Source organism: Solanum stenotomum, chromosome 10, assembly GCF_019186545.1.
Source record: "Solanum stenotomum isolate F172 chromosome 10, ASM1918654v1, whole genome shotgun sequence".
NCBI lineage: Eukaryota > Viridiplantae > Streptophyta > Magnoliopsida > Solanales > Solanaceae > Solanum > Solanum stenotomum.
In genome coordinates this window covers 5,864,245-5,891,011 of record NC_064291.1, presented here as the reverse complement: position 1 = coordinate 5,891,011, position 26,767 = coordinate 5,864,245, and the positions used below count along the sequence as shown (strand labels likewise).

At 36.0% G+C, this 26,767-nt stretch overlaps 1 protein-coding gene across 3 annotated transcripts; it reads right to left on the bottom strand.

Annotated features, from left to right (window-relative positions):
* Nucleotides 1–837: 837 nt before the first annotated feature.
* Nucleotides 838–14,068, bottom strand: LOC125842146 (uncharacterized GPI-anchored protein At1g61900-like). 3 transcript variants are annotated; one of them, XM_049521375.1, is made up of 8 exons: nucleotides 13,849–14,068; nucleotides 12,365–12,504; nucleotides 11,003–11,957; nucleotides 9,393–9,638; nucleotides 9,272–9,286; nucleotides 5,383–5,523; nucleotides 5,209–5,256; nucleotides 838–1,058 (listed from the first exon to the last, which is right to left on the bottom strand). In XM_049521375.1, the coding sequence occupies exons 2-8, from the start codon at nucleotides 12,389–12,391 to the stop codon at nucleotides 991–993; spliced, it is 1,500 nt and encodes a 499-aa protein (XP_049377332.1). In that variant the 5' UTR covers nucleotides 12,392–12,504; nucleotides 13,849–14,068; the 3' UTR covers nucleotides 838–990. The 3 variants fall into 3 exon arrangements, with proteins under 3 accessions (XP_049377332.1, XP_049377331.1, XP_049377333.1); XM_049521374.1 differs by having other exon boundaries at nucleotides 5,383–5,526; nucleotides 13,849–14,066; XM_049521376.1 differs by having other exon boundaries at nucleotides 5,383–5,526; nucleotides 11,003–11,854; nucleotides 13,849–14,062.
* Nucleotides 14,069–26,767: the final 12,699 nt, after the last annotated feature.

Genomic DNA, 26,767 nt, shown 5'->3' with positions numbered 1-26,767 from the left:
TTGTTATCCAAATCATGTCCTGTGTATGTAGCTTCTTCCTTCTCATCTGGAGCTTCTATGTCACGTCCATTCTTGATCGTGCATCTTCCTTATTTTCATATCTGTTTTCACTGTAACTACCAGATCCTCTTATCTCCCATTTCTTTGACTCACTGTTGAGTTCCTACAATCCCAAAAGATTCTAATTTGTTATAGTACTTGAGACTCCCTAGTATTATCTTACTTTAGATGTATCAATTGTCTTGTCTGGTTCTCCTAACTCCTTGTTGTCTGTGCTCACAATCTCTGCTACACTAGTTATTGGTTACCTTCAAACTTGTTTTGTGTTTCGATATTTGTCAGGCCTGAAGAATATTAATTGGTACACCATTTACAAATTCGTAGTTCTTTGACATAGTAAAGACTCTTTTGTCTTTCATAAGATTCCTTCTTGTTTTCGTAGCTCTGATGTAAAACTTGTACATTTTCTTCATTATGTCACTGCAGTTAAACCTTATTTTTGGTATGATGTGATTTTGGCAAATCTACCTGCACCTTAACTCTTGCACAATTGGATATGGTCTTGATTGTGGCCGAATCAACATTGTATTAGAATTTGCTTACGAAGATCATCAAGTTCAGCAAAATACTACCAAAAATGACATGCTTAGCAATGAAAAAACAATTCACATCTCTTCATGTGTTGTCTGTTCTTTTTTTTATGTTATTTTTTTCATCGATGCAGGAGGACCAAGTTCTGCAATGTGCTTTTGCTTTTCTTTATCCTTCTTTTAAGAAAAAAAAAAGCATTAGAAGTACTGACAAAAAGGCTTGCAAGCAGTCTGTAGAACAGTCTAATATTGCAAAACCATGAATTGACTTACCAAAAAGACAGCAACTATACACGAGGAACTGAGGAAGGATATTCGAAAGTATATATACACATTATCTGGTCACTCAGTGTACCTACAGGGCTCTAACTCAAACTAGATCAGCTTCTGGCAAATCTCTTCAAAACAATATAGAGACAAAAAACAAAAGAATGGGCACGAGGAGATCCGCTCCACCACGGGGACAGCCTGCAATCATGGCATCGATATATGCATCAATATATACCTCAAAATGGGGTAACACAGTAACGTGGACACCAAGACCTTTTTAAAGAATAAAATATGGCACACGTTTGTACCATTCCCACCCCACCACCAAAAGAAAAGAAAAAAAGGTAGAACAACAATGTAGGAGAGAGAAGTTTACAAAATATTTCATGAAAAAAGACAGCTTTATAAGCAACTGTACATGGTTAAAATCCATAAGTAAAACAGAAACCTACTTCTCTGTCTCATTTTGACAAGACGCAATAGCCGTCTGTTATTTCTAGAGTCCGGTAATCGACAATCAAAGTAGATATCAAATATCAAACTTCGGGTAATTTGGGATTTACATAACCTAGGCAGGATTCTATATATTTGAACTCTCTTTTCATTTTTTTTTTTTTTTATGACAAGGGAAACCCGCAGCCGCTACCCTTTGGGTGCGCACAGGGTAAAACCCCCGCTCCTATGCAATAGCTCGTAAACCACATAGGAGAGGTAACCCGCACTAGGCAAGTCAGGTGCGACGAGCTCAACCCAGAAGGCAAACCCCTTGCTTTCGCTGGCAAGGGGTTTCGAACTTGAGACCTCCAACGTGGAAGTCCCAAGCCCAAACCACTAGGCCACCCGAAGGGTTTTCGTTTGTTTTTAAATCAACGTATATACTACAAGAAGACACTAAATATCTCAAAACCATTGGATTCCCTTCAGATCGTTGCCAAATTATCCTGCTGCTTTTTTCCCTGCCTATGCTTTATATCAAGTATAATATATGTACTATCTATCTAAAGGGAATACATTTTGGCTTACAATGTTATGTGATCACTTTATGAGCTATATCTTCGATTTAGACTGTTCCTTTGGTTGTGTTACTTTTCTACTCATTAGATGTGGGGGGTTTTACCGGCTTTTTCAATAGAGGTTTGTACGGACTCACTATATTCTTTGGATAAGCAATCCATCCCACCAAAGAAGGTATTTTTTTTTAAACTAAAGAATCTAAATACATTAATGTTCCTACTGAATATTCAATTATTAATTTATAAAAAAAAATTATTTTTTTTTGATAACCGAGAAATCCGTCTGTGTCCCGCCCTTTGGACCAATTACAGCCTTCTAAACTCGGTGGATAATGGGCGCGCCCATCTACCCTTCTCCACTTAAATACCAGGCTTCGCTTTGCATGGTGTGGGGCTTGAACCTACGACCTAAGCCACAAATCCTCCACCTTTTGCCACTTGAGCTAGGCCTTGGGGGCTTAATTTATAAAGATTTTCTATTTAACAAACCTACAAAACTGGTTGTCTTTTTCAATGAGTTTCTCTTTATATCACCAACTGAAAAGTTCTCCTCATAATAAAATAGTGCAGTCAAAACTAATCCCATAAATTCTCTTTATATTATTATTATGCAAGATGGCATGAAAGAAGTTGGTGTATCTATCAAACATGTAAAGAGAAATGGTAAAGTATATTAGACTAACTCTTGCAAGGCTTAGAAATTTAATGAATGTTGTAAACTCAAAAATATAGAATGTTCAAGTCATTATATGTTTGGATGTTCCTACTAAGTGGAATTCTACCTACTTGATGTTGGATACAACATAACATTTTGAGACTGCATTTGATAGGTACGATCTTATGGATAGTGGATTGTCAACTTATCTTGCTACTAATGTTTGTGAAGATGGAATTGTTGCAGCAGTACTTGAAAGTAATAATTGGCAAAATGTGAAGCATGGTAATATTTATTCAAAGGTTTTATTTATGACTTAACTGTGAAGGTTTCAGGTTCACTCACTCTATGTCAGTTCTAATGTTCACTTTGAAGGCATAATTGAGCTTCACGATCATATAAAAGAATGTATGGAATCTAAAGATCCTAATTTGGCAAAAAGCGCAAAGAAGTTTGTCAAGTTTTGGGTGCTTCTAAAAAAATGAATAAGATGCTTTTTGTTGCCTCTATCTTAGATCCTCGTAACAACCTCGAGTATGTTGGCAGCCACTTGAGGATATGTATAGAGAGGGAAAAGGGAGGAAAATATAAGATAAAGAGATGACTTATATGAAATCTATGTTTGAAGAGTATCTAGAAAAAAATTACATAATGCATCTCGACATACATCTTTTCTCTAATTTACCGAATAAGACATCTGATACAGCTAGCTCTAACATTAACACAAAATCAACAAAAGTGAGAAATAGGCATGAAATAAAGTGGAAAAAACAAGATACTACATGTTTGGGTGATAGGTCAGTTAGAAAAGTATCTTAGTTATGAACAAGAGCTCAATAGTGATGATTTTGATATCTTGCAATGGTGGATAGATATGCTCCCAGAGGTGAATTTCTTTCCGAGATAGCTCATGATGTGATGGCAATTATGATTTCTGGTGTGGCCTCGGGGTGTGCATTTAGCATAGGCCCCGTATACTTGATTCATTTAGGAGTTCATTGACTCCAAAATCGGTGCAAGCTCTTGTTTGTCTTCAAGCTTGTATCGAAGTGAGCCTCTTCCCGTAAATCTTGAAGAAGATTTTGATGACCTTATGTAACTTGAATTTGATATAGTTTTGCGTTTTGTTTCTATTTAGTGCAAAATAAAATAGTTTTTTACTTGGTTAATTAATGACACCCTAAATTCTCTAGAGATATGACATGTAGCACCAGAGATCCCTCATTCTTGATTTCTAGTCGCAAGTTACCTCAGGCCCTTTCTGGCTTTCTGCTAAGTTTTAAACATCATTCACTCTTTGTTGTAGGAATTGTAATTGTACTCAAAGATTCCATTCGTTGTAGGCTGAAGCATTAGTTGGGATGATCTTCTTGATTTCTTTTTTGTTAGCTATGGTGTTTGGTCTAGAACAGAGCTTGAAGTTCATTAAAAACTGAAAAGGACATTGCTTCTGAAGAGAACTTCTGGGATTAGTTGGTAATTGCATTGTTGTTTTATTATGAAGAGAACTTTATTGGTGACCAATTATTTTGAACTTTCAATATTATTATTGGTGTCTTGTCAACATAATTTCTTATTTAAGACTAAGAGTCATTTTGGATTGGCTTAAAAGTTGGTCAAACCTACTTTTAAGTCATTTTTAGCTTTTAGAGTGTTTGGCAAAGTTAAAAAATAACTTAAATTAAGTTTAAAATGACTAAAAAACTTAAAAGTAGATAGTCTCCTACTTTTCATTTTTTAACTTAAAAGTTACTAAAGTTTGACTTTTTTAAAACTACTTTTAAAAAGCTACTATTTTAACGTTACGCCAAACGGACTCTAAATTTCGATGAAGTGAGACAATAACATATTGTATGTTTTGGAATTGAATGACTAGTTTTAGACTTTTAGTTGCTTCAGACCACTTTAAACTTGTTAGTTGTTGGCTCTTGGAAATTTGTGGAAATGTTTCATGCATTTCATAATCTCTGTAGTCTATCTTTTTTATCCTGAATAGGAGAAGTCTTAAGTGGATATATGAAGAGAAACAGTTCCTTCCCTTTTGTAATGCACTGAACTACTGTAGAGATAATATAATTATGTGGACAGAGCTGCTACTATGAATTATATTTATTTCTCTTATCTAACATGAGCTTTGATACATGTACCGATAGTATCCAAGACGAAAAGTTTGATATGTTGTTTTTTTTCAGGATATGCATAGTGTCAGCTATCAATTGTAGTTGATTTTTTTCTTTATATTCATGTTTTTGACTTGTATGATTATCTTTGATCGACATAAAAACAACAAAGCAAATAGCATAGGATGACTTGGAAAGTGTTTCCCAATGGTTATCGAAGATATTTGGTGTCTTTTTGCAGTATATAATTAATTAAAAGCAAACAAATTAGAGTTCAAAAATATATAGAATTCTGTCAAGTTAAGGTAACTCCTGAATTACCGTATCCGGATTTACGTACCGAACCGAACTTTGAGAATTTGGTATTTGGTATAAACTTTCAATTGCCGATTACCGAATTATTGAAACCAAAGTTCGGAAATAAAGCCTACCCCCCCCTGATGATTACTGCAATTCTAGCTTGAGCAGGAAAGCAGACAATACTACCTACTAGGATGACCTTCGCAAATAAATGGCATCACAGGGATAAGCAAAACAGGTAGGAAATGAAAGATACTCACTATAATTTCCCAATATTTCTGATGTTGGTAGAGCTGGCAAAGACATCTCTGCAAATTAAAGTGATTCATCTAGGCACTTGGTTAATGAAAACAAAGTCGATTTATAACAGCTCTATTTATCAAATGTAGCTCTATTTGACAGAATTGGAATTAATGTAAGTTCAGTCAAATTACCAGGAGCACAAAGAGTCCAGGATGTTGCTGTTGATGATGAAGGCCATGGAGCAGCAATATTGTCATTTAAGTCGCAAGTAAAGCTGAAACCTGTTGAGTTGTCATACACCAGATCTGCTGGATAACTTCGAAGCAAGCACCCTGCTAATTAATTTGAATAACTTAATCAGTACAACCTAAGCCAAGAAAACCTAAAACGCGTTCCACACCAAATACTAGTATACAACTGACTGGAGAAAAGCAGCATTGACAACATACTAGTATTGTAACATGCAGTTGAATTTAGTTTTGCAGCCAAACACAGTGATGAACTTCAGTTTGCTCACTAACAACTACAGCGGTATGCATAACATTCCAGTTATCCCTAACCTAGAGGATAACCTTTCAAGTGACCACTTCTCATGAGTAGAACAGCACGTATACATATTCTGGAAGACTGAAGTAGAATTAACCGAATAATTCAACATACTTATTGACGAGCAAGTAGCTGACTGATTTATAAGGTGAATCAGGGAGTATTGATCAGGGGTGTATCTGTGTGGAGAAGCATGGGCTCGCATGCAACCATGCTCCTCTTCCTATAGTATGTATAGCAAAGCTATGTTCTTTAAAACATATGGGGGCACCCAAGCTCAAAGAGTTTTATGATGCAATGATTATTGGTTGCCGCTCAACAAGTGAAGTTGGGGTTCAAATCTCACAATTATCTTGTTATTTTTTCCTTTCTCTTTCTGGAATTGATCTGGGATTCAAATCTCCATGTTTGAGGGCATGTCTGGTGTCCCCTCTTGTGTTTTAATCAAGTACTTTTCTTCACTTTCCTTTCTTTATTTGATTTATCCTTTCAAAATCCCCACATCTGACACATTGAAATCCCTATTCTCCTTTGTCACAGTAAAATCTTATATAAAAAAATTTTGAGACAAGGGCAACTTCGTATTCACAAAAATTTCATCATCCAAGAGATGATGAATTGGAACTTCATCCCACAAGGTATGTGCACACCCTCAAAAGATATAGAATTACAAGTTTCCTATAAAATCAACTATCTCTATGATTTCCCCTACCAATTCTTGTTTACACCCAAAAAAACAAAAAACTTGAGCATTTCATTTTTTTATCTTCAGAAAACTTTCTTTTTGTCCTTCAAAACATCTAGCATTCCTTTCTCTGCATAGAGTCCATCATATACAGGCTGGTATAGTCTTCAACCAATCTTTTTTTCCCTATGTTGCCAATTCCTGTCCAGCTGCTAAGGAGCTCCCTGGTTTTCTTTGGCATCACCTAGCAAACCCCTGATATACACAAAAACATAATCCACAAATTTGGGGCTGCTTTACAGTGGAGAACATATGGTTATTTACCTCTGTTTTCTGCTCACACATAAAGCACCTTGAACAGAATTGCATGTGTTAAATGCCTCATGGGTAAGGCAAGTTTTTCTTATCACTAGCCAAGCAAGACATGATACTTTTAATGGGAGTCTTGTCTGCCACACTAGCTTCCAAGGCCAATTATCTGACAATGATTTATTGACATTCATCCTCCAATAGCAAGATTTATCTGTGAATACTCCTTTGCTATGCAGTCTCCAAATTGGTTTATCCTTTCTTTGAGATATACCTGGTGAGGTATTTAGCACCTCCACTAACCTGGCAAAATCTCAATTTCCCAGTCATTCACAGCCTTCCTGAACACTACGTTCCACCTTTGTTGCCTCCATACTTTGGCAACAGTACCAAATCTTTGAAGGCTCAAATATGGAGGTGCGGGAATAAGCTCCTCAGGCTATCATTCCCTCTCCAAATTTCACTCCAAAAATCTATTTTTAGGCCATCACCCACACTGATATAGATATTGTTGGAAATTAGGCCACAGCTTTCTGATGGTCTTTCCACACACTACATCCAAAAGACCCCATCACCTCCTCAGTAGTCAATTGGCTAAGAAAGCCATATTTCCCTGCTATGAACCTTCTCCGTAGGGCTCACCTCTTCAATACAGAATCTCCATAACCATTTTTGTAGTAAACAGTTATTCTGGTTGTTTAGGTTTCTCAATCCAAGGCTGATTTATGTTCAGAGTGAGTATCTCCAATTTCACCAGATTGTAGCCTCTTTGTTCTTTGTTTCCTTGCCAGATGAAGGATCTTCTCATTTTGTTGATTTTCTTCTCATTCCATACTTCCAATTCCTTTTTTTTTTGGCTCCCAAAGGCAACCCCAGGTACTTTGTAGGCAAAAGTAGCTACAAAGAAGCTACCTGACATCCCAAATTCTTAGCTATACTTTGTAAAATGTCTACCAGATTAATTGGAGAGAGGAAACTTTTTGACCAGTTGACATGAAGTCGTGAGATGCCCTAAAATATTGAAAGGATTACTCTTATGTGTGTGATTTGTTCCACTTCTGCCTCACAAAAAACAGAGTATCATCAGCATAAAAAAGGTGTGCAATTTCTAGATCATCACCCCTCCCTGTCTGAGCACTAAATCCTTTCACACACCCATTTTACTTTGTTGTTCTAAACATGTGGTTCATGCCCTCCATAGTCAGAAGTAACAAAAAAGGTGACATTGGGTTACCTTGTCTCAGACCTTTATGATTGAAAAGATCCTTCAGGTTCACCATTTACGATGAGTGAGAATCTTACACTTGAAATGCAAAATCGTATCCAGCAGATCCATTTTTCTCCAAAGTCCATGACAGAATTTTTAGTAAGAAATTCCAATTGGCATGATCATAAGCTTTTTCAATGTCTAGCTTGCATAGGATGCCTGGTTTATTCTGTTCCACCCTAGAATCTACCAATTCATTTGCCAACAGAACAGCATTCATGATTTGCCTTCCTCTCAAGAATGTCATTTGATGTCCATCTCCCAGCTTCCCTATAACTGTTTTCAATCTTTCAGTAATCAGCTTGGAGATGATCTTGTAAACCCCTCCAATTAGGCTGATTGATCTGAAATCCTTTTATTCTATTGTTCCAGGCTTCTTTGGGATCGAAGCTATGAGAGTAGCATTAAAGGATTTCTCAAGGAAGCTCCTCCGGTGGAAGTTGAGGATAGGGTGCATTAGGTCTTCCTTCAGAATGTCCCAACAGTTAAATCTTATATAATTATGCCAAGTGTCTACATTTTCGTATTTTACTGTAGATGTGGAGGATGTATCATAACGGGTTCAACTAATCTCAACATTTGTATAGGTATTTATGTTAAAAATCACTAAATTTGCAACAAGAAAATTAAAATATAATTTCGAAAGTGCAACGGATTCAAGGCTAAACACGTCAAATATAAATTTAATCCACCTCTCAGTAATAGTACACCAATCATCTTGATATCCCGGATTCACCCCTGCTTGTGATGATCACTAAGGTACTTGTAGGGAACCAATTCTAAAGTCCTGTGATACTTGTACGATACAATTGAGCAATTATCCATATTCTCATCACTAAAGGTGTGAAAGTACAGATTCAGTTTAACGAGAAACTGGGAAAAGAAACTCGTTTCACCTTACCGTCCAACGATACTAACTGTATCCTAATATGTAAAAGAAACTGTTACAGGGCTGTTGGAAGAGGTAATAACTATAGTGGGAATAAAAATTTTATTATAACATTATGGCAGATGGAAAAGGAGAGTCCTGCAACAGTAACAAAAACTGCAATTCTCAATTCAAATTTAAAAGTTTTAAGTTCTTTGGGAGCTATGTATTGGTTGTAACACAGTTCAGAGTTTTTGGGGATCATAACAACTTATTTTCCAAATATCTACGTATGGAAATTTATTAAATTGAATATTTTATGCTAAAAGGGGAAAAACAGATCAATATTTCTTGACCACTAATCAGAGAACCAAAAAACTACAAAATGACGAGGAGAATCAGTACCTTCTTGCCCGTATGCTGCTCCATTGCAAACAGACGTCAATCACAAAGAAAGCAAAAATCAGATAAAATAACAGAAATCAACAAGAGATTGAAAAACAAAATGTAAAAAATGAACAATCACCCTGGAGACTGAAGTCTTTCAGGTCAACATCACAAAGCTCGTAAACATTTGTCATGACCCCGGCCTTCTGTAACATAAAACCAAATGCCGCAGCACATATAATTGCTTGTCGATTTGTAATCAACATCTGCTTCTGTATCCCAGCAATATAGGCATTTAATGAGCTACAACATGAAGGGCTTGGAGCGGCTAAATTTCTGCATGCATTGACCACTTCTAATGGCTGCTTGAATTCCAGGGGACACACTGCAACCCAGATGACAACTGCTTAAAGATATGCCCATAATCACAGCTGATATATGCTAGAAGGTATGGTAAAACACCACTGGTGTGAGCCGGCCGACCCTAACTAGTTCTGCTCTGGGGCATGTTTGTTATTGTTGTTGTTGTAGAAGGTATTCTACACAGATACAACTAGCTTTATAAAAATGTCCAAGTTAACACACTACATAAACGGGGATTATGTTGCTAACTGATTATCCTTCTCATTTGGCGTACATACCTCGTGTATATTTCCGCACTGTTTTCCTATTAGCTGACAAGAATTATGGGATACTGTTGGTAGCTCAAACACTACACCACCAACTGATGTTGACTCAGCAAAATGTGGAAAGACAAAAAGTTGAAAAGGCTATGTATGCTCTAACTGGAACAGTTGAATATGAGTTCTTACAATGGATTAGAAACACCAAGACACCCAAATAAGCTTGGGACACGTTGGCGATGATTTTTACAAAGAAAAATGATGCGAAATAACAAGACTTGAAAATGAGTTTCTATCGATCTCGCAACAGAACATGACAATAAGTTAATACTTCTCAGCGGTTAAATCCTTATGTGATGAAATATCAATATTAGATCCAGAAAATGCAATCAGACAAACAAGGATGAGAAGATAGTTTGTCCATGGATTGAGGCCAAAGTATTAAGGCATAGTGGAAGCCACACACAGGTGGATCACAGAACCAACCTTACCTTAATTGGAAAATTTGTTGGCAAATGAAGAATAGTTGGAGAAGCCATTATCAAACGTTTCTATAAAAGATGAAGATAAGGTGCTCTTCAATTAAAAAGCAAGGCTACCGGAAAAGGATGAAGAGAGAAGCTCACAACCAAGGAGAGACTAGAAGAATCAGCATCAAAGAAACCAGCAAGCCAACAAGCAGGCAAACCAAGATTTCAACAACCGACAAAGGAACAAGTGCTACATAAATCCTCGCCTCAAGTATGTATTTCGCATGTCCCTTGCATAGAGAGTTGGGTAGAAGTTGGATGTAGTGCAAGGGACATCCAAGATACTTGAGGCAAACTTGCTCCACTAACAATTAGTGGTCATGGGCAACTATTCTTAACCCCTTTGGCAATTAAAAAAAATTGTCTATTTCAGCATCCGTTAGAGTTGGCCAAAATCAAATCCCCCCCCACAAAAAAAAAAAAAAAACCAACACAGCATTGACAAAAACATAAATATGAGATTAGTATCGGTTTCACCACAATAATTTTCAGGAATTCCAGTATCAAGTCGCGTAGTAAAAAACAAGAAACATAAGTTCTTTGAGAATAATAAAAAGCTCACAGTCGCTAAGACTGTGAGGAAGACAAAAACTAACCTTTATTAACTTTGCAGGAAGACAATAACCGGAATGCAAAATTGGCATCATCAAATTGTAGTGTTCTTGCAATCCATGAATAGACCACTCCTTTACAGTCGCTAAGTGTATCAATTTCATTTGGTACTCCAACCATGTTCTTACCACCAAGAGCCGTCTTGATCCCTGAAATCAGAAGTGCAGCCTCCGAAATTGCAGGCTGGCAAACAGGCCTACAACATTCTTTAAGAGAATCAACTGTGCTACAAGACTCCAACAACTTGCTTGTATTCACAATTTTTTCGAAAGTACCAATGTCCTTCACAGGGCAAGACCCACCAGTTAGATTTGATGACTTCACAGAGCACAGACCAGAAATGGAGCTGTTTGCTCCTTTACTAGCTAATATACTGATGATATCTCTAAAGCAATCATCAGCTACTGCACTTTGTAAAACTAAAGTATCAGAACGGTTGCTGTAAAATCCCTGGAATATGTGGAGTAAGCTATTGAACTGTGGACAGCATATTACATTTCCAACTACCGTTGACAAAGATCGAGTACAATCAGATGCTGTTTTTTCTGTGATGCTTGAAATGACAGAGAAATTCACAGGGCATCTTCCAGTCAAGACAGGGTCATATGTCTTCGGAAAGGATGGGTACATTGGCGGCAATGATTTCCCCGGGAAAGGATAATGAGGGATGACAGCAGGTGGTATCTCAATTGGTTCAAAGATTCCACTTCTGGGAGGGGTAGCTAGTTCAGATGTGGAAGAAGTTTGGGTTATCTTATGCGGCACATGTAGAGCCACTACATTCTGATAGCTAGTCAAACAGATAGCAATTACTAACAGCTGATGGATAAATGAACCTGCAATCAGATGCAAGTCCTCATTCAGTGTATAGACTAGCAAAGGCCTGGATATGATACGCATGCACAGGCATAAGCATGAGTTGGGAATATCATGTTGCATCTGGAAGTGGTAATTCATGGAATTAATTTATGTAGATACTAGCTTTAACATTTTACATAATATTCAGCATTATAAAGATGTGTCGGTGATTCAAAGAAACCACAAGGCAAAATCAATAACTACACGGCAGCTTGCTCATCTTCATTTAGAAAACAACAACATAATCGCCACTACCTGGAAGGAATGAGGATATGCAACCAAAAATCTATACAACCTTCTCAACAATTGTCAGCTAAATTATGTCTGCTAGAATTAGTAAAAATAGTTTGGATGCCATTCTTTAGGGGACAAAACAGAAAACCACAAAAATATGAGTACATTTATAACAGATGCCACATAGGGAGTCCAATTTTTTCTTCACAGATCTCTAACAAATTAAAGTCTAGCATACAAGTCCAGTACTATACCCTTGAGACAAGTGGCGGTCTTTGCATAAGCCATCCGTCCACTAACCCTCTGGCAACATGGAGACACACAATCGGTACCTTTAAGCTGTTGATGCTACACCAGTTGAGCTGGTCACATAAATATTATGTCGTACCAGTACCTGAGACAGATTCAGTCACCGGGTTAATTAAGAGATTAAGGCAACACAATAAAATCCGAAATTGCCTTAGATACTGTGGTCTATCCATATCCATAAAATAAATAACTTTTTTATCTTTACTTGTAAAAGAAAGAGGTATAACAATCTAATAGGAGCATAACATTCTTCATCTGTTAAGCGGGAAGTTCCAAATGCATCATTTTCTCTTTCTAGAAACATAAACAAACCAACGGTCTTAGATGTCTCTCCATATTATGAAAAAAGCAACCTTAATATGAGTGCTAGCAAACACTACAGCTAATAAGGTAGCAAAATAAGTGCAGGAACCTCACACAACTAAATAAATGCAGAATCTCATCACCCTGTCATAAATTGCACGCTCTAGATGCTATCAGAAAAAAGAAGGCTGAATGTTTTCAAATGCCTCAACATTGCTTTCACTGCAACCGCATAATGATTTACCAATTTGGAGAAGAAGTGGAGATTAGGTCCGCTCATTTCCCTAGACTATGTATAAGCTGAAATTTCTACCACAAAACTGAAACTTCATCACATAACATATACACATAAAGGTGACAATCAGACTTTAGAATAATTCAACAACTCTTTCCCTCCACCCTAGCTTTCCATCTTAACAGAACTATCCTAGTCCGTTCATGGATGACAGAGGTGTCTAGTTCATTCACTCGTGACTTGACATCCCATAATCAAGATGTTAGGTCATTAACTTATTAATGGACAAGAAAGAAGCTTTTTCACCTCAAACTTCTATCTTTTCTCTGTAACAACAAAAAGTAGAAAATATCTCTTCTACTTTACTCAAGTATACTATAAATATCCAAGCAACACGTAATTCAACCCAATCTTGTCTTCCTCCTTTATTCCAACTAGCATTTCCTTCACTGGAAAAAAAGGGTCAACACCAGAGAAGGAGGAGGAAAACTAAGGCTACCTACATTCAAAGAAATAAACTAGGCATTAACGGAAAAATATTAATAAAAAAAACACATTTTTTCCTTGATATAATTATCATACACTGACATTATAGATAACTTGTATACATCTAGACACTTAAACACCAGCTACAACAAACTCAATATTTATGTAACTTTAATTTTTATGAGGAACTCAAGTCTATAGAACTTAAGCCCATATAGTAAAATTTTGAGTCTTCCTAAGTTCTTCAAAACATTTTACCTTTTACCTTATTTACAAACTCAACAACCAAATAAGCAGCAAAAGCAAAATGCAGCACAAAACCCGTAAGATCCGGAACGACCAAAAGCTTAGAAATACAAACTACAGACTTAATAAACATGAAGATAAGCAGAAATAATGGAATACCTGAAGTTAAAATTCCATAAAGACCAGAAATCCTCCCCATTATTTGTCATTAAACAATGTTTGCTTCCAAAATCTAATCCTAAAGACTAAATAAATCAACAAAATTGTTCTAATAAGTAGATGGATGTGCCTAATAAAAACCCTAGAACCAGAGGCAAAGGAAGAAGAAGAAGAGTAGTAGTAGGTAGAGTTAACTTTCCTTTTTTTCTTTTTTTGAGATGAACCCAAACGGTTTCTAGTCTACACGCCTGACCGACTGACCGACTTTGATTACTCCAATTTTAGAGAAAATGACAAAAATGATACCTTATGTTTGAGGTACATACAAAATAACTCCTTAACTATGCATTAAATAGTTTTGGTCCTTTGAGTTTGTTAACTTTTTTAGTCTTAGATAAATATTTAGCAATTATGATGTTTCCAATCCAATTCTATATTTTACTCTCTCAAAATGAATCTTCTTTTTCTTCGATATTTTATTATTATTTCTATTTTTATTTCTTTTTTTCCTTATTTCATAATATAAATCATTTCTTTTTTTTCTAAATAATCTCCATGTAATATAAAATGTTATTCTTTTCAAGTTCTCTATTTAATATAAATTTATATTTTATTCTAAATAACATAAATTGAAAGTAAATATTATATATAATAGGGAAAAGGGACTGATATACCCCTTAATTTTGTCACTTAGAGTTAATATACTCCTTGTTATGTGTGGCTCATATATATCATGCGGTTATACAAATGACTCACATATACTCTTTTTCTCTAACAAAAGTGAAAATGAAAAAAATTAATTTAATTTTTTAATTATATTTTGAAAAATATTTAATCCATATGGGGTATAGTTGATCCTCCTCACACGGTTTTTTTTTTTTTACTTTTTTGTTTCAACGACTAATTTAAATATATTATTTTGATGGTCAAATTTATTTTATGTTTCACTAATTTTCTTGTAAAATTTATTATAAATGATCCATTTTTTTTAATTTTTACAAATACAAAAACTAAATTGCAATATAGCTGCAAAAAAAATTAGTTTTAAATCTTTTCTTTACACTAAATAATGAAAGAAAAAAAAATAAGAAACTCGAATAATGATAATCAAAGAAGTCAAAAAATAATTTTTATATGAAAAAGATTAAAATATACCTTGAACTTTGTTAGAAATATCATATATACCCCTACATGAATTTTTTTTAAAATTTAAAGTCAAAAAAATAAATATAAAACTATTTTTTCCACTTACGTTAGATGAAGGATATATGTGAGCTCCTTTTGTAATGGTAAGGGTATATGTGAGTCATTTGTATAACGGTAAGGATATGTATGAGTCACTTTCATAACAAGGGTATATCATCTCTAAATGACAAAGTTAAGGAGTATATCAGACTTTTTTCCCTATGTTATACATATTAATGGACAACTGAAATAAAAGTGAAATCATTAATAAAATACAATTACATAATACTTAACTTTCAAGATTATTACGTTGCTCCCATAAATGTTATATTAATGCATTACACAGTTCAAAATAAGCATATTTTTCCTTAATTATTATGTTGTATATTGTATTTTTAAATTGAAATTTCATATTGTCATTTAAATTTTGTGCATTCTTTATAGTGAAAAATAATAATAATTTTAAATTGTATCTTTAAAGTGACAAAAAAAAATTAAAAATAAAATATTTTTAATTCAGGATGAAAGTAGTATATATTAAATAATATATTCTTTTAAATGTTATAATACATCTAAAAATAATTAGGAATATTAGCAATTTAATTAATGGTCTTATATAATTTATAGTATTTTAATTACAAATACTATATAATATAAATAATAATAAAATAATCAAAAAGTGAAATAGAGAGTATGAATAGTAGTTCTCCAATATCTCTATAAATGAATAATAGAGAGTAAAATAGAGGTGGATTAGAGATGGTCTTAATGTTCCTTAAAATTGATGGGAACAATGGAAAAATATCAACTATGAATGTCAAGAAAGTCTCATCTAAAAATACACAATAACAACATATCAATATAATCATGCGAATGGGTTCTGGAAAGGGTGGGTTGTATGTAGTCTTATCCTTGTCTTGTAAAGATAAAAAAGTTATTTTCAGTAGACCTTCAACGTGTATATACTAATAACGAGGGAGTAGGTTGTCATATTCTCCCACACATAAACAAATGTTTATCATCAAACGAGTATAAAATCATAAATGAAGCCTCAAGCAAATAGGGGCATTTGTCCCACATGTTCATCTCGAATTCCTAAATAGCCTCATCGTATGGTTCATCCAAAATACTTTCACTGAAGTTATTTTCTTTTATTTTAGATTTCATATCTACCTCATAAAATAACCAAGAGGACTTTTTTGTAAGACAAGTTCATCATCTAGTTGTATAATGATCTGAAATGTCATTTTTGAAAAATTATCAATTTACCTATTTGATAGTTGCCCCTAGTCATGTTCGACAAGTTTACGAGGTTGATTTTGTAATTTAATTGAAAAGTTGTGATCTTTGAAAGTTTTGAGTTTTGAAAGGGTTTAAGTGGTTAAATTTGATTTTTGGTAACAATCAAAGTTTTGAGTCTCGAAATGAAATTTCATCAATTTCATCAGTTTCAGAATATGGAATTTGGTCTAACAATGTTGTCATTTTCCATTTCAGAGTTGTTTCATGAATTTGAGCCCTTGAGTTGAAAGTTTAAGTGATTTTAGACGATGAGTTGATTTTGATCAACATTTAGAGTTTCGATGTTTGAATCGAGTATCTGATGATTCCATTGGTTTTGAGGGATGATTTTAGGAGTAAGAGAGATCTCGGTTGAATTTTCTGAGGTTCTGAGGGTTATTTGGTATTTTTGAGTCTTAAGTTAGTTTATTGCAATTTTCACATATTTTTGGTTTCTGATGTTCTACATTGAGTTGCTGGCAATTGGGGCACTTGGCCACAAAATCCGCTATATCCCTTTTCATACCATTCCACCAATAGACTTCCCGCAGATCACGGTACATCTTAGTAGTGCCTGGATGAATAGAATATCTAGAGTTATGGGTTTCTGCAAGAATCTGTTTTCTCAACTCACCCACCTTAGGAACACATAATCGACCCTGATAGCGAAGTACACCATCTACCCCTTAGGAGAAAACCTCAACTCTCTGTTGATGGATTGCATCCTTTAGTTGAAGCAATATCGAATCACTGTCTTGCTTTTCCTTCACCTCCATTGCCAAAGAAGATTCTGCCCTATTCTGAACTTCTACACCACCATCTTATATGCTCATAAGAAGAACTCCTAGCAAGTTTGTGAACATCTTTCGCTGGTTCCTTTCTTTCTTCCTCAACATGTGCTACACTACCCATAGTGTAACACCCCGTATCCGAAACAGACCAAAAATGCAGATTTTGAGAAGTTACAGGTGCACCCACGGTTGCCATCCATGAACCGTAGGTCAAACTACAGCCCATGCTGGTGGTCCGTGGTTCACCACTGCAACCCCTCCCCAACCCAGCTAAAAAAATTGGCTAAGTCTCGACCCACGGTCCGTAGGTCAGACCACGGTCCGTGGTCTGTGTCCGTGGATCAAGACTCTTTTACCCAACCTCTGACATGAACTACGGTCGACTAGCACGGACCGTCGTTCGATCCACGGTCCATAGGATCTGACCGTAGATGAGGGTTAGCAGTCAATTAGGGGAGAATTGTTGAGTGAGTCAACTTCATATGCTCATAACTCTTAGCACAAAAGGAATTATGTGTCCCATAACCTATGATATGATATATAATTGAATCCTCTTAACAATGCCACCGAGTTTGCTAAAATCTGACCTCCGAGTAAAAAGTTATGCTTGTTTTAGTGAAGCCCTGTCAAACAGACTTGACCGACGACCCCAATCTACGGACCGTCGATTGACCTACGGCCCGTAGGTTCAATCCGTTGGTCACTCCGACAAAAATTAAGTCAGGGGTCTTTTGGTCTTTTCCTATTTCGTTGGACCTCTAAGATACGTCGTTTAGACCCTAAATCATGAGGTTTTAGTCAGTTTAAGCCTAGAAATATAACTAGATCTTATCTAAGTCAAATCATTAATCAAAACTTAGAAAAATTAGAGCGTAAGAGAAGAAGAGAGGTCAAGAATCCTAGTTCAAGAACGCAACAAGGTTCCATAGTTCCAGCCCTAAAATCTACAGATTTCTCTGTGGAATTCATCACCATGTATGTGGGATTTCACTAGTGGGTTCCTTTCGCCTATTGGGTCCCTAGAATTCAGTCAGTTTCTTGATTCCCTTATTATGAATAGACCTAGGGTTTCTAGAATTACAGTAGATCATCATGAATTAGTTATTAACATGTTCCAAATCAGATTATCATGTTATTGCTCAGTTTATTGCATGAATTTCAGAACTCTAGCTATGTATTTCTTTAGTTCTTGAATTACACATGCTAGGTCAGATATTTCAGTATTCAGTTATACATGTCTCAGTTATTAATGCATCATTATCAGATTAATTATTGTATTCTCTGTTTGCATGTTCAGTTTTGAGCTATCCAGTATTTACAGAAATTCAGTCATAACCATTTAACCATTTAATTAATTGGGAGTAGCATAATACCAAGTTGGACTAAGGTTCAACGTACCTATATAGTCCTAGAACTACAAGCCACGTAGGTGAAAGTCCCCTCTGTGGTCAACATCAGTTTAGTGATCATGCCAGCATGCCTCTATACCTCTGGCAGGGTATATTGGGTCCTCTCGATAGGGCATATACATCGGACTCCACATTTAGCTCATGTGGTTTTATGTCGATTATTAGTAGCTCCCACAGTTCAGTCATATTCTATTATATTGACCATTATCAGTATATCCAGTATTCAGTTTCAGCATGTTATAAATTGGTCACTGCATTCAGTTATCTCAACATTCAGTATCTATATCATGTTCAAATTATATCATTGCTTATCTGCTTTGTTTAGTTATATGTTATTTCAGTTTTATCTATCCTGCATGCTCAGTACCTTTCAAGTACTGACGCATACGTGCGCTACATCTTCTCATGATGTAGGTTTAGGTTCTAAGAATCCAGATCACGCTTAGATCAGTTCCCAATCTCCAGTTCAGCATAATCAGTGGTGAGTCCTTATTCTCCGAGGACAATAGTCATGAGTTTCTTTTCAGTATTTTTAGTCTTTAGTTTCAGTTTTGCTAGACTTAGCTGGGGCATGTCCCAGCATTTCTAGTCAGTTAGAGGCTTATTTCAGACATAGTTAGATTCAACTTAGTATTGAGTTAATATCTTCTTTGTATTAAACTCATCAGTTTTTCATTCATCTCAGTTATAGTATATGGGTATTCCCCATCATTTCAGACTTACTTTATGATTTAACTTCCGCATTAGTTATTATTATCTTTAGTATGCTCATGATCATGCCAGCAGGATTAGCTTGGGATCACTTGTGGTCCTAGATCCCGTGTCTGCGTCTTGGGGGTAGCTTGGGGCGTGACACATAGAGAGTCTGCTAAGAGCATCTGCTACTACATTAGCCTTACCAGGATGGCAATGCACACTCATATCATAATCCTTGATGAAATCAAGCCATCTCCTCTGGCAAAGATTCAACTTTTTCTAAGTGAACACATATTGAAGGCTCTTATGGTTTGTGAACACATCTACGTGAACTCTATACAACTAATGTCTCCAAATCTTAAGTGGAAACACCATTGCTGCAAGCTCGAAGTCATGAGTTGGATAGTTCTTCTTATTCACCTTAAGTTGTCTAGAAGCATACGCTATAACCTTACCTCGGTGCATCAACACACAACCTAGGCCGACCCTGGATGCATCACAATAGATCACATAACCGTCTGAACCCTCTGGTAAGGTCAAAATAGGAGTTATAGTTAACATAGTTTATAATTCTGCAAAGTTTTTCTCACAATCATTTGACCACTGAAAATTGACTTTCTTCTTAGTCAACTTAGTCAATGGAGAGGCTTTGGATGAAAACCTTTCCATGAACCTTTTGTAATAACCCACTAGACCCAAGAAACTTCTGATATCTGTAGGAGAGGTAGGTCTGGGCCATAGTTTCACTGCTTCTATCTTCTGAGAACTCGAATCCCTTCGCTTGACACAATATGCCCAAGGAAAGCAACTGCTTGCAACCAAAACTCACATTTGCTAAACTTAGCGAATAATTGGCTATCTTTGAGAGTTTGCAGAATAACCCTCAAATGATTTGCATATTCTTCCTCATTCCTATAGTAAATGAGGTTATCATCAATAAATATAATAACGAACAAGTCCAAATATTGCTTGAACACTCTGTTCATCAAATTCATAAAAGTTGCAGGAGCATTGGTTAGTCCAAATGACATAACTACAAATTCATAATGACCATACCGGGTTCTGAAGGCTGTCTTCAGAATGTCACTATCTCTAACCTTGAGCTGATGATAACCCGATCTGAGGTTTATCTTTGAGAAATGACTAGCATCCTGAAATTGGTCAAACAAGTCATCAATCCTGGGGATAGGGTACTTATTCTTGATTGTGACCTTGTTCAACTATCTATAATCAATGCACATCCTGGGAGAACCATCTTATTCTTTATGAACAACACTGGTGCACCTCATGGGGAAATATTGGGTTTAATGAAACCCTTATGTAGAAGGTCTTTCAACTGTTCTTTCAATTCCTTAAGCTCTGCTGGAGCCATTCTGTAAGGAGGAATAGAAATAGGCTGGGTATCTGGAAGGAGATCAATTCCAAAGTCGATTTCCCTTTCGGGAGAAACTCCAGGAAGATCTTCTGGAAACATTTATGGGAACTCATTGACTACCGAAACTGACTCAAGAGTTGGGATTTCGAAGCTTGAATCCTTAACCTGAACTAGATGATATAGATACCCCTTAGAAATCATATTTCTGGCCTTAAGGTAAGAAATGAATCGACCCATAGGTGCTAAGCTACTACTCTTCTATTCTAAGATTGGTTCGTCTGGAAACTGAAAACGAACAATCCTAGTTTTACAATCGATTGTGGCATAACAAGAATGTAACCAATCCATGCCTAGACTGACATTGAAGTCTACCATTTCTAACTCTACAAGATCCGCTAAGGTAAATTTTTGTATACCCGTCTAGCTATAACTAGGTCACCGACTAGAGGAGAGACTGAGAAAGGTTCTAAGAGAGTTTCTGGACTAATATCGAATTTGTCTGCTATATAAGGAGTTACAAAGGAAAGAGTAGCCTCTGGATCTAACAGTGCATAAACATCTAAGTCGTACACTCGTAACGTACTAGTGACTATATCTGGAGAGTCTTCCTGATCCTGGCGAGCTTGAAAAGCATACAACCTGTTTTAGCGTTGACCACCACCTGTACTAGATGAGTTACCCTGTTGAGTCGGGTGACCTGTTGGTGCTGTTGAAGTTGTGGACTGAGTTTTACCATTATTACCTCTTTGACCATGTTTAGAAGGACAATACTTCAACCTTTGACCAAACTGACCATACCCAAAACATCATTCCTTTCCTGCAAGGCACTCGCTCGGATGGTTCTTACCACACTTAGGACAAGTTGGGTAGGTTCTGGTGCCTGAAACACTACCTTGAGTCTTAGAGCCTGATGTCCTACCTTTCTAATCATTACGGAACTTGGATGATGGAACACTAGCTGATGAAGGTGCTAGAGTTGAAGACTTCTGCTGAAACTGCGAGCGATTTCCACCACCCGATTTCTATTGAGAGTAGTCATAGTTGCCGACCCTAGCCTTCTTATTCTCCTTGGCCTGTTCCCTAAGCTTATCACCCTCAACTTGCTGAGCATGAGTCATGAGCCTAGAGATGTTCATATTCTCAAGTAACATGGCATTCATACACTTTGTTTTCACAAGATCGGATACCCCATACATGAACTTGTTCATTTGAGCCTTGGAGTCAACAAATATGTGAGGAGCATACCTAGAGAGTTGGGTGAACTTGAGTCCATACTCTTGGACCGTCATAGAACCCTGCCTCAGATTCATAAACTTCTGAGCTTTTGCCTCCCTCAACTCTCTTGGGAAGAACCTGTTCAGAAAAGTCTCACTAAAGCATTCCTAAGTAATAGAAGCGACATAAGTACCCATGTTATCTTTCCACTGAGTGTACCAGATATGAGCTACATCCTTAAGCTGGTAAGATGCCAACTCAACCCGATAATTCCCAATTACATGCATCACTCCAAAAATCTTCTTGACCTCATCAACGATATTCAATGGATGTGTATCATTAGGACAAACATGCATAACTATATCTAATATTTTATTTCATTGCATTGCACATTCATTACCATATGTGATCTTGTGAGTGTGTTCGTGTGAAACTTGTGATTGGTGAATATAATACTTGTGTTGATGACTTGTAATCGTTGAAGTGTTGTTATTATGCAATATGTTATATAAATAGTGAACTATTAGATTGGGCTGATTATGTGTAGGTTGTAGTTGTGGAGGTTCGGTTGGAGTGTTAAAAGTACGCGTATTCTATATTGCTTTACTTTAAGTTTAGGGGTTTGCTTGCTCAGCAGTGTGTTGTTTGATACTCACTCATTTACTTCTACACTTGTGTAAGTTACAATCCCGGATCATCGTGATTGCTCTTATTCCCTTCTTAGTCTTAGGCTTATTGTGGAGAGTTATGAAGTAGTTGTTTGTTATCTCGGCAGACCCTTATACTCTTTTATATGATCTTGTTCTATTCTAGAAACAATGATATTGAGACTTGCATTTTCTTACAAAACAAATGTATTACATTAGAGGCTTGTACATATGACAACCAGATTTTAGGGGTTACTTATTATTAGCTATGCTATCTGCATTATTAAATTGTATTAGTCTTTCGTTTTGTTTTACTTCCTTGTTTATTTGTTATAATTGAGTTTTAGACTGACATGTCTGGGTGGGATAAGACGAATGTCATCACGCTCTTTTTTTGGTAGTGAAAAGTTGTACCACATCTAACTTTATGATGTGAAAGTCGTCCCAAGGTACTTTAGGAACATGGGTAAATAAAATATCAGATAAATCATAAATATGTTGGTAAAAGATTAAATCTATAAGTTACTACTCCGATTTTTTCTAATATCTCAAATTGGGCCAATGTAAATATGGAGTCAACTTTTCTTTCTTTTCGAAATGGGTCACACCCTTCATGGGAAAAACTTTTAAGAGAACCTAGTCGTGCTTCACTAACTCCATGTCAAACTCTATTTTTTCCGATCAAAAGGTTACTGATATTATAATAATGTAATTAAGCTTGTTAGGCAGTCTGTCGTCCCGTGTTAACGGGCACTTCATTGTTATAGTTTGGGTCACATCTCGACCCTGGATAATGCAAAAAGGTTCATTTGAAACCATATTATAGCTTGTTCATATTACATCCACATCTAGTTCCTTTTGCACCCATATTGGTGCAGCTTCTAAAAAAGTTGGTTGCCTCGCAACGTCACTTTTTGCTCTTTGCTTCACAAGCTTATCCGCAACTCTGTTCTGCTCGCGGAATACATGCTCCATCTTTGTGATTTCCAGCCTCACTATTAGTGACCTGCATTCAATAATTAGATCATCATAGAGCAAGTTACTATTGTTTAGCATTTTAATGGCTTTAGGGGAATCAAAATTAATTTCTAACCGGCGAAGGTTGTGGTTTATAGCAATGGACGGGCCCCTTCGCAGTGCTTGGAGCTCCACTCTAATGGTGTTTGTTAGGGGGTGTGCTCGATAAATCTCACTTTCCACAGCACCAGGTGGTTTATTATCACACCTCCCAGCCCACCTGGGCCCGGGGTATTCCTGACTGGCCCATCTACGTTAAACTTGAAAGTATTGTGGTCCGGTGGCTTCCAGTTGACTTGTATGGTTGATTTGAAGTTAATTATTTCCATGTAATTCACAATGATTAATTGGAACTCTGTGGCTTGGGAAATTGTAGCGATTGTGCTTATACTTTCCTTTTTGTTGTTGAAAGTTTTGTGGTTCCTTTTTAGCCAAATGTTCCAGAGGTAGAAAGGGATGAGGGTTCCTCTGTTCAGCCGGTCATTAAATTTTCTGTTTTTGAGGGTCTGCCACTGGTTTATCCAATTTGTGTCATTTAAAGATATAAATGAAACGCTGCCAGGTGTGCAACTATTGAAGATTATTTCGTTCCAGAAGGTGATGGAGGTAGGACAATAGAAGAAGATATGGTTAGTGTCTTCAATGTGTCCATTACAATAGCTGCACTTGGGGTCGACACTAAGGCCTCTCTGCTTAAGGGCATGATTAGTTGGCAGTCTCTTGTGATACATAAGACAAATGAAGGTCTTAATTTTGTTTGGGGCCTTAACAACCCAAATCCATTTGAATCTCTCATTTGGTTCCAAGGTTTGAGTTTCATTGGCTGCTTTTATGTATCTGTGGGCCGTGTTGATGGAGAACAGTCCATTAAGGGTTAGCCCCCAGACTATGGTGTTTTCCTTTGTTGCCTCGCCAGTGGGTCTGTAGCTCATAATGATGGCCTTAATTTCTTCCGAAATGGTGAAGGACAAATTTTCAAAGTTCCAATCCCCATTTTGGTAGACTTCTATGACTTTGAGGTTGGTCTCTGCTTCCAAGAATGGGCCATGGATGGTTTTGTTGATGGCATCTAAGTGAGGGATCTATTTATCAATAATGAAGTTCACCTTGTCCCCTTTATAGACTCTTCATTCCGTTGCATCAAGTACATATAACTATCCCCTTTGGATATTTCTCCAAGTTCTGGAGACTATCCTTCTCGAGTTGCACCCTATGTTTGGGTTTTTGTACTTGTTCTAGAGGACCCTGCACCAGAGTTTGGTCGGGTTCTTGTCACAAATTTAAAATCACCTCTAAATGGTCCCAAATTCTAAATATGATATCCTCTCACTATTTAAAGACTTTTGATATATAATTCGCTTAAAACAATTCCTATTTGCAGTCAGAGGCGAATCCAGAATTTTAAGAAAACGGGTGCACCATTGCTTTAAAGATAAGATCAAAAAATTTATAATAACAATAACTAAGCGAGCAATACATAAAAATTACATTACCACAAAAAATATCATCAGTTTACAATTGTACTCGACGACACTTCATATTTTGAAAACGATCTATAATAGCATCATTACTTACATTTTCAAATATCTTCCGCTCTATCTTACAAACTAAACATCCATTCAAAAATTCTTCACCAATGCTATTACGTAGATCATTTTTGATGAGCTTCATTGAGGAGAATGCTCTTTCCACACTTGCCGTAGCTATTCAACTTAGTCAACTATTCTTGCAAATAACTATTCAACTTAGTCACAAATTTAACTAGCAAATTTAAAATAAAATAAGAGAATCTCATATCTTTCACAATAAAAAATAAGGGAATCACACCCTTGCAAGTTCAAATAAAATAGAGGAATCACAATCCTTGCAAATCTAACTAAAATAGAGGAATCACACCCCTTTCACATTTAACAATAAGAAAATCACACATTCATAATAAAAAGAGGACTTATGCCTCTTTTGCATTCGAAATCACATATTCATAGAAAGAAGAGGAATCACACCCCTTTCACATTTAAAAAAATAAGGGAATCACACCCCTTTCACATTAAAAAAAAAAAGAATCACACCCTTCAAAATTGATAATATAATATGAAACACATTCATTACAAGTTACATCCGCAAAATATGTAAGTTTGAAATAATCAATTCTTTAGCTATTGATGATTTCCTATTATAAGTAATGACAATATTTTTTTATATGAAAATCCTAAAATTAAAGTGATATATACATATATATNTTGTGTGGAAAATAGAAAACAAATTTGAAGAGAGAAGAAAAATATTGTTGGAACTTGGAACTTGAAAAGTGTGTGGGAAGGAAACTTTTGAAGTTTTGACTTTTAGAACTTTTTTTTTTGAAGGAAAAATGTGTTTTTAGTTAATAAAAATACATTGGAGCGAATTGGGGCTGCTTGGGATCGAACCTGCGACCTGTGAGTTGAAATCTTGCAATGATACCAATGAACCATCCAGCCATTTTGAGAACGGGTTCAACAAGCTTTAATTTAATATATTCTTTAATAATTATAGAAGTAATATATCGAGTTTAGTCGGATGACCACGGGTTCGGATGACCCAAAATTAATACATAAAATCGCCCCTGTTTGCAGTATATAATTTAAAAAAAAAAATAAAAAAAGAAGAAGAAAAAGAAGAGGAGGCAAAAAGCACAAGAAAAATAAGAAGAAGAATGAGAAGGAAGAGGACAAAGCAAAAGAATGACAACGACAAAGGTTTAAAAAAATGGCCATATTTTTTGTAATTAAATTGAATGAAGGGTCTTTTTGTGTAATTATCCTGTTAAATAATTTATTTGGACTGTCCATCCATCTATGGATGAAGAAAATGTGGTAAGCTCAACTTGAATACCTATAGCCTATTGCACAAATTACCAAAATTACATATGAATTATGTTCTGCGATCTAAACTAATAGAAATAGCACCTTGGCATGGATGGGTATTTAGTTGGTCGTTCTGTTCCCTTCGACTCATTAATTAATTTTTCTTCTTCTCCTTGTTCTTTTTTGTTGATGGTCACAATCACGATTTCTTAATCGTGGAAGCGAGAACGGGTCGTGGAGATTTCGATGCGAGGGATCCCTTCATTGTCCCTTGACTTGTTATAGCTTTTCTTTAACCTCTTCTTTGTCCGTATTGAAATGGAAGAGAAAAAAGTCTCCGTCAATGCAAAAACGACAACTATGCTCCTCTTGTAGGTCAAAGTTAGCTCTATATTTATCATTCCCGAGGTAGAGAAAGTCATCTTAGGCGTACAAGACAAAAAAGGAAAAATAGGAATTC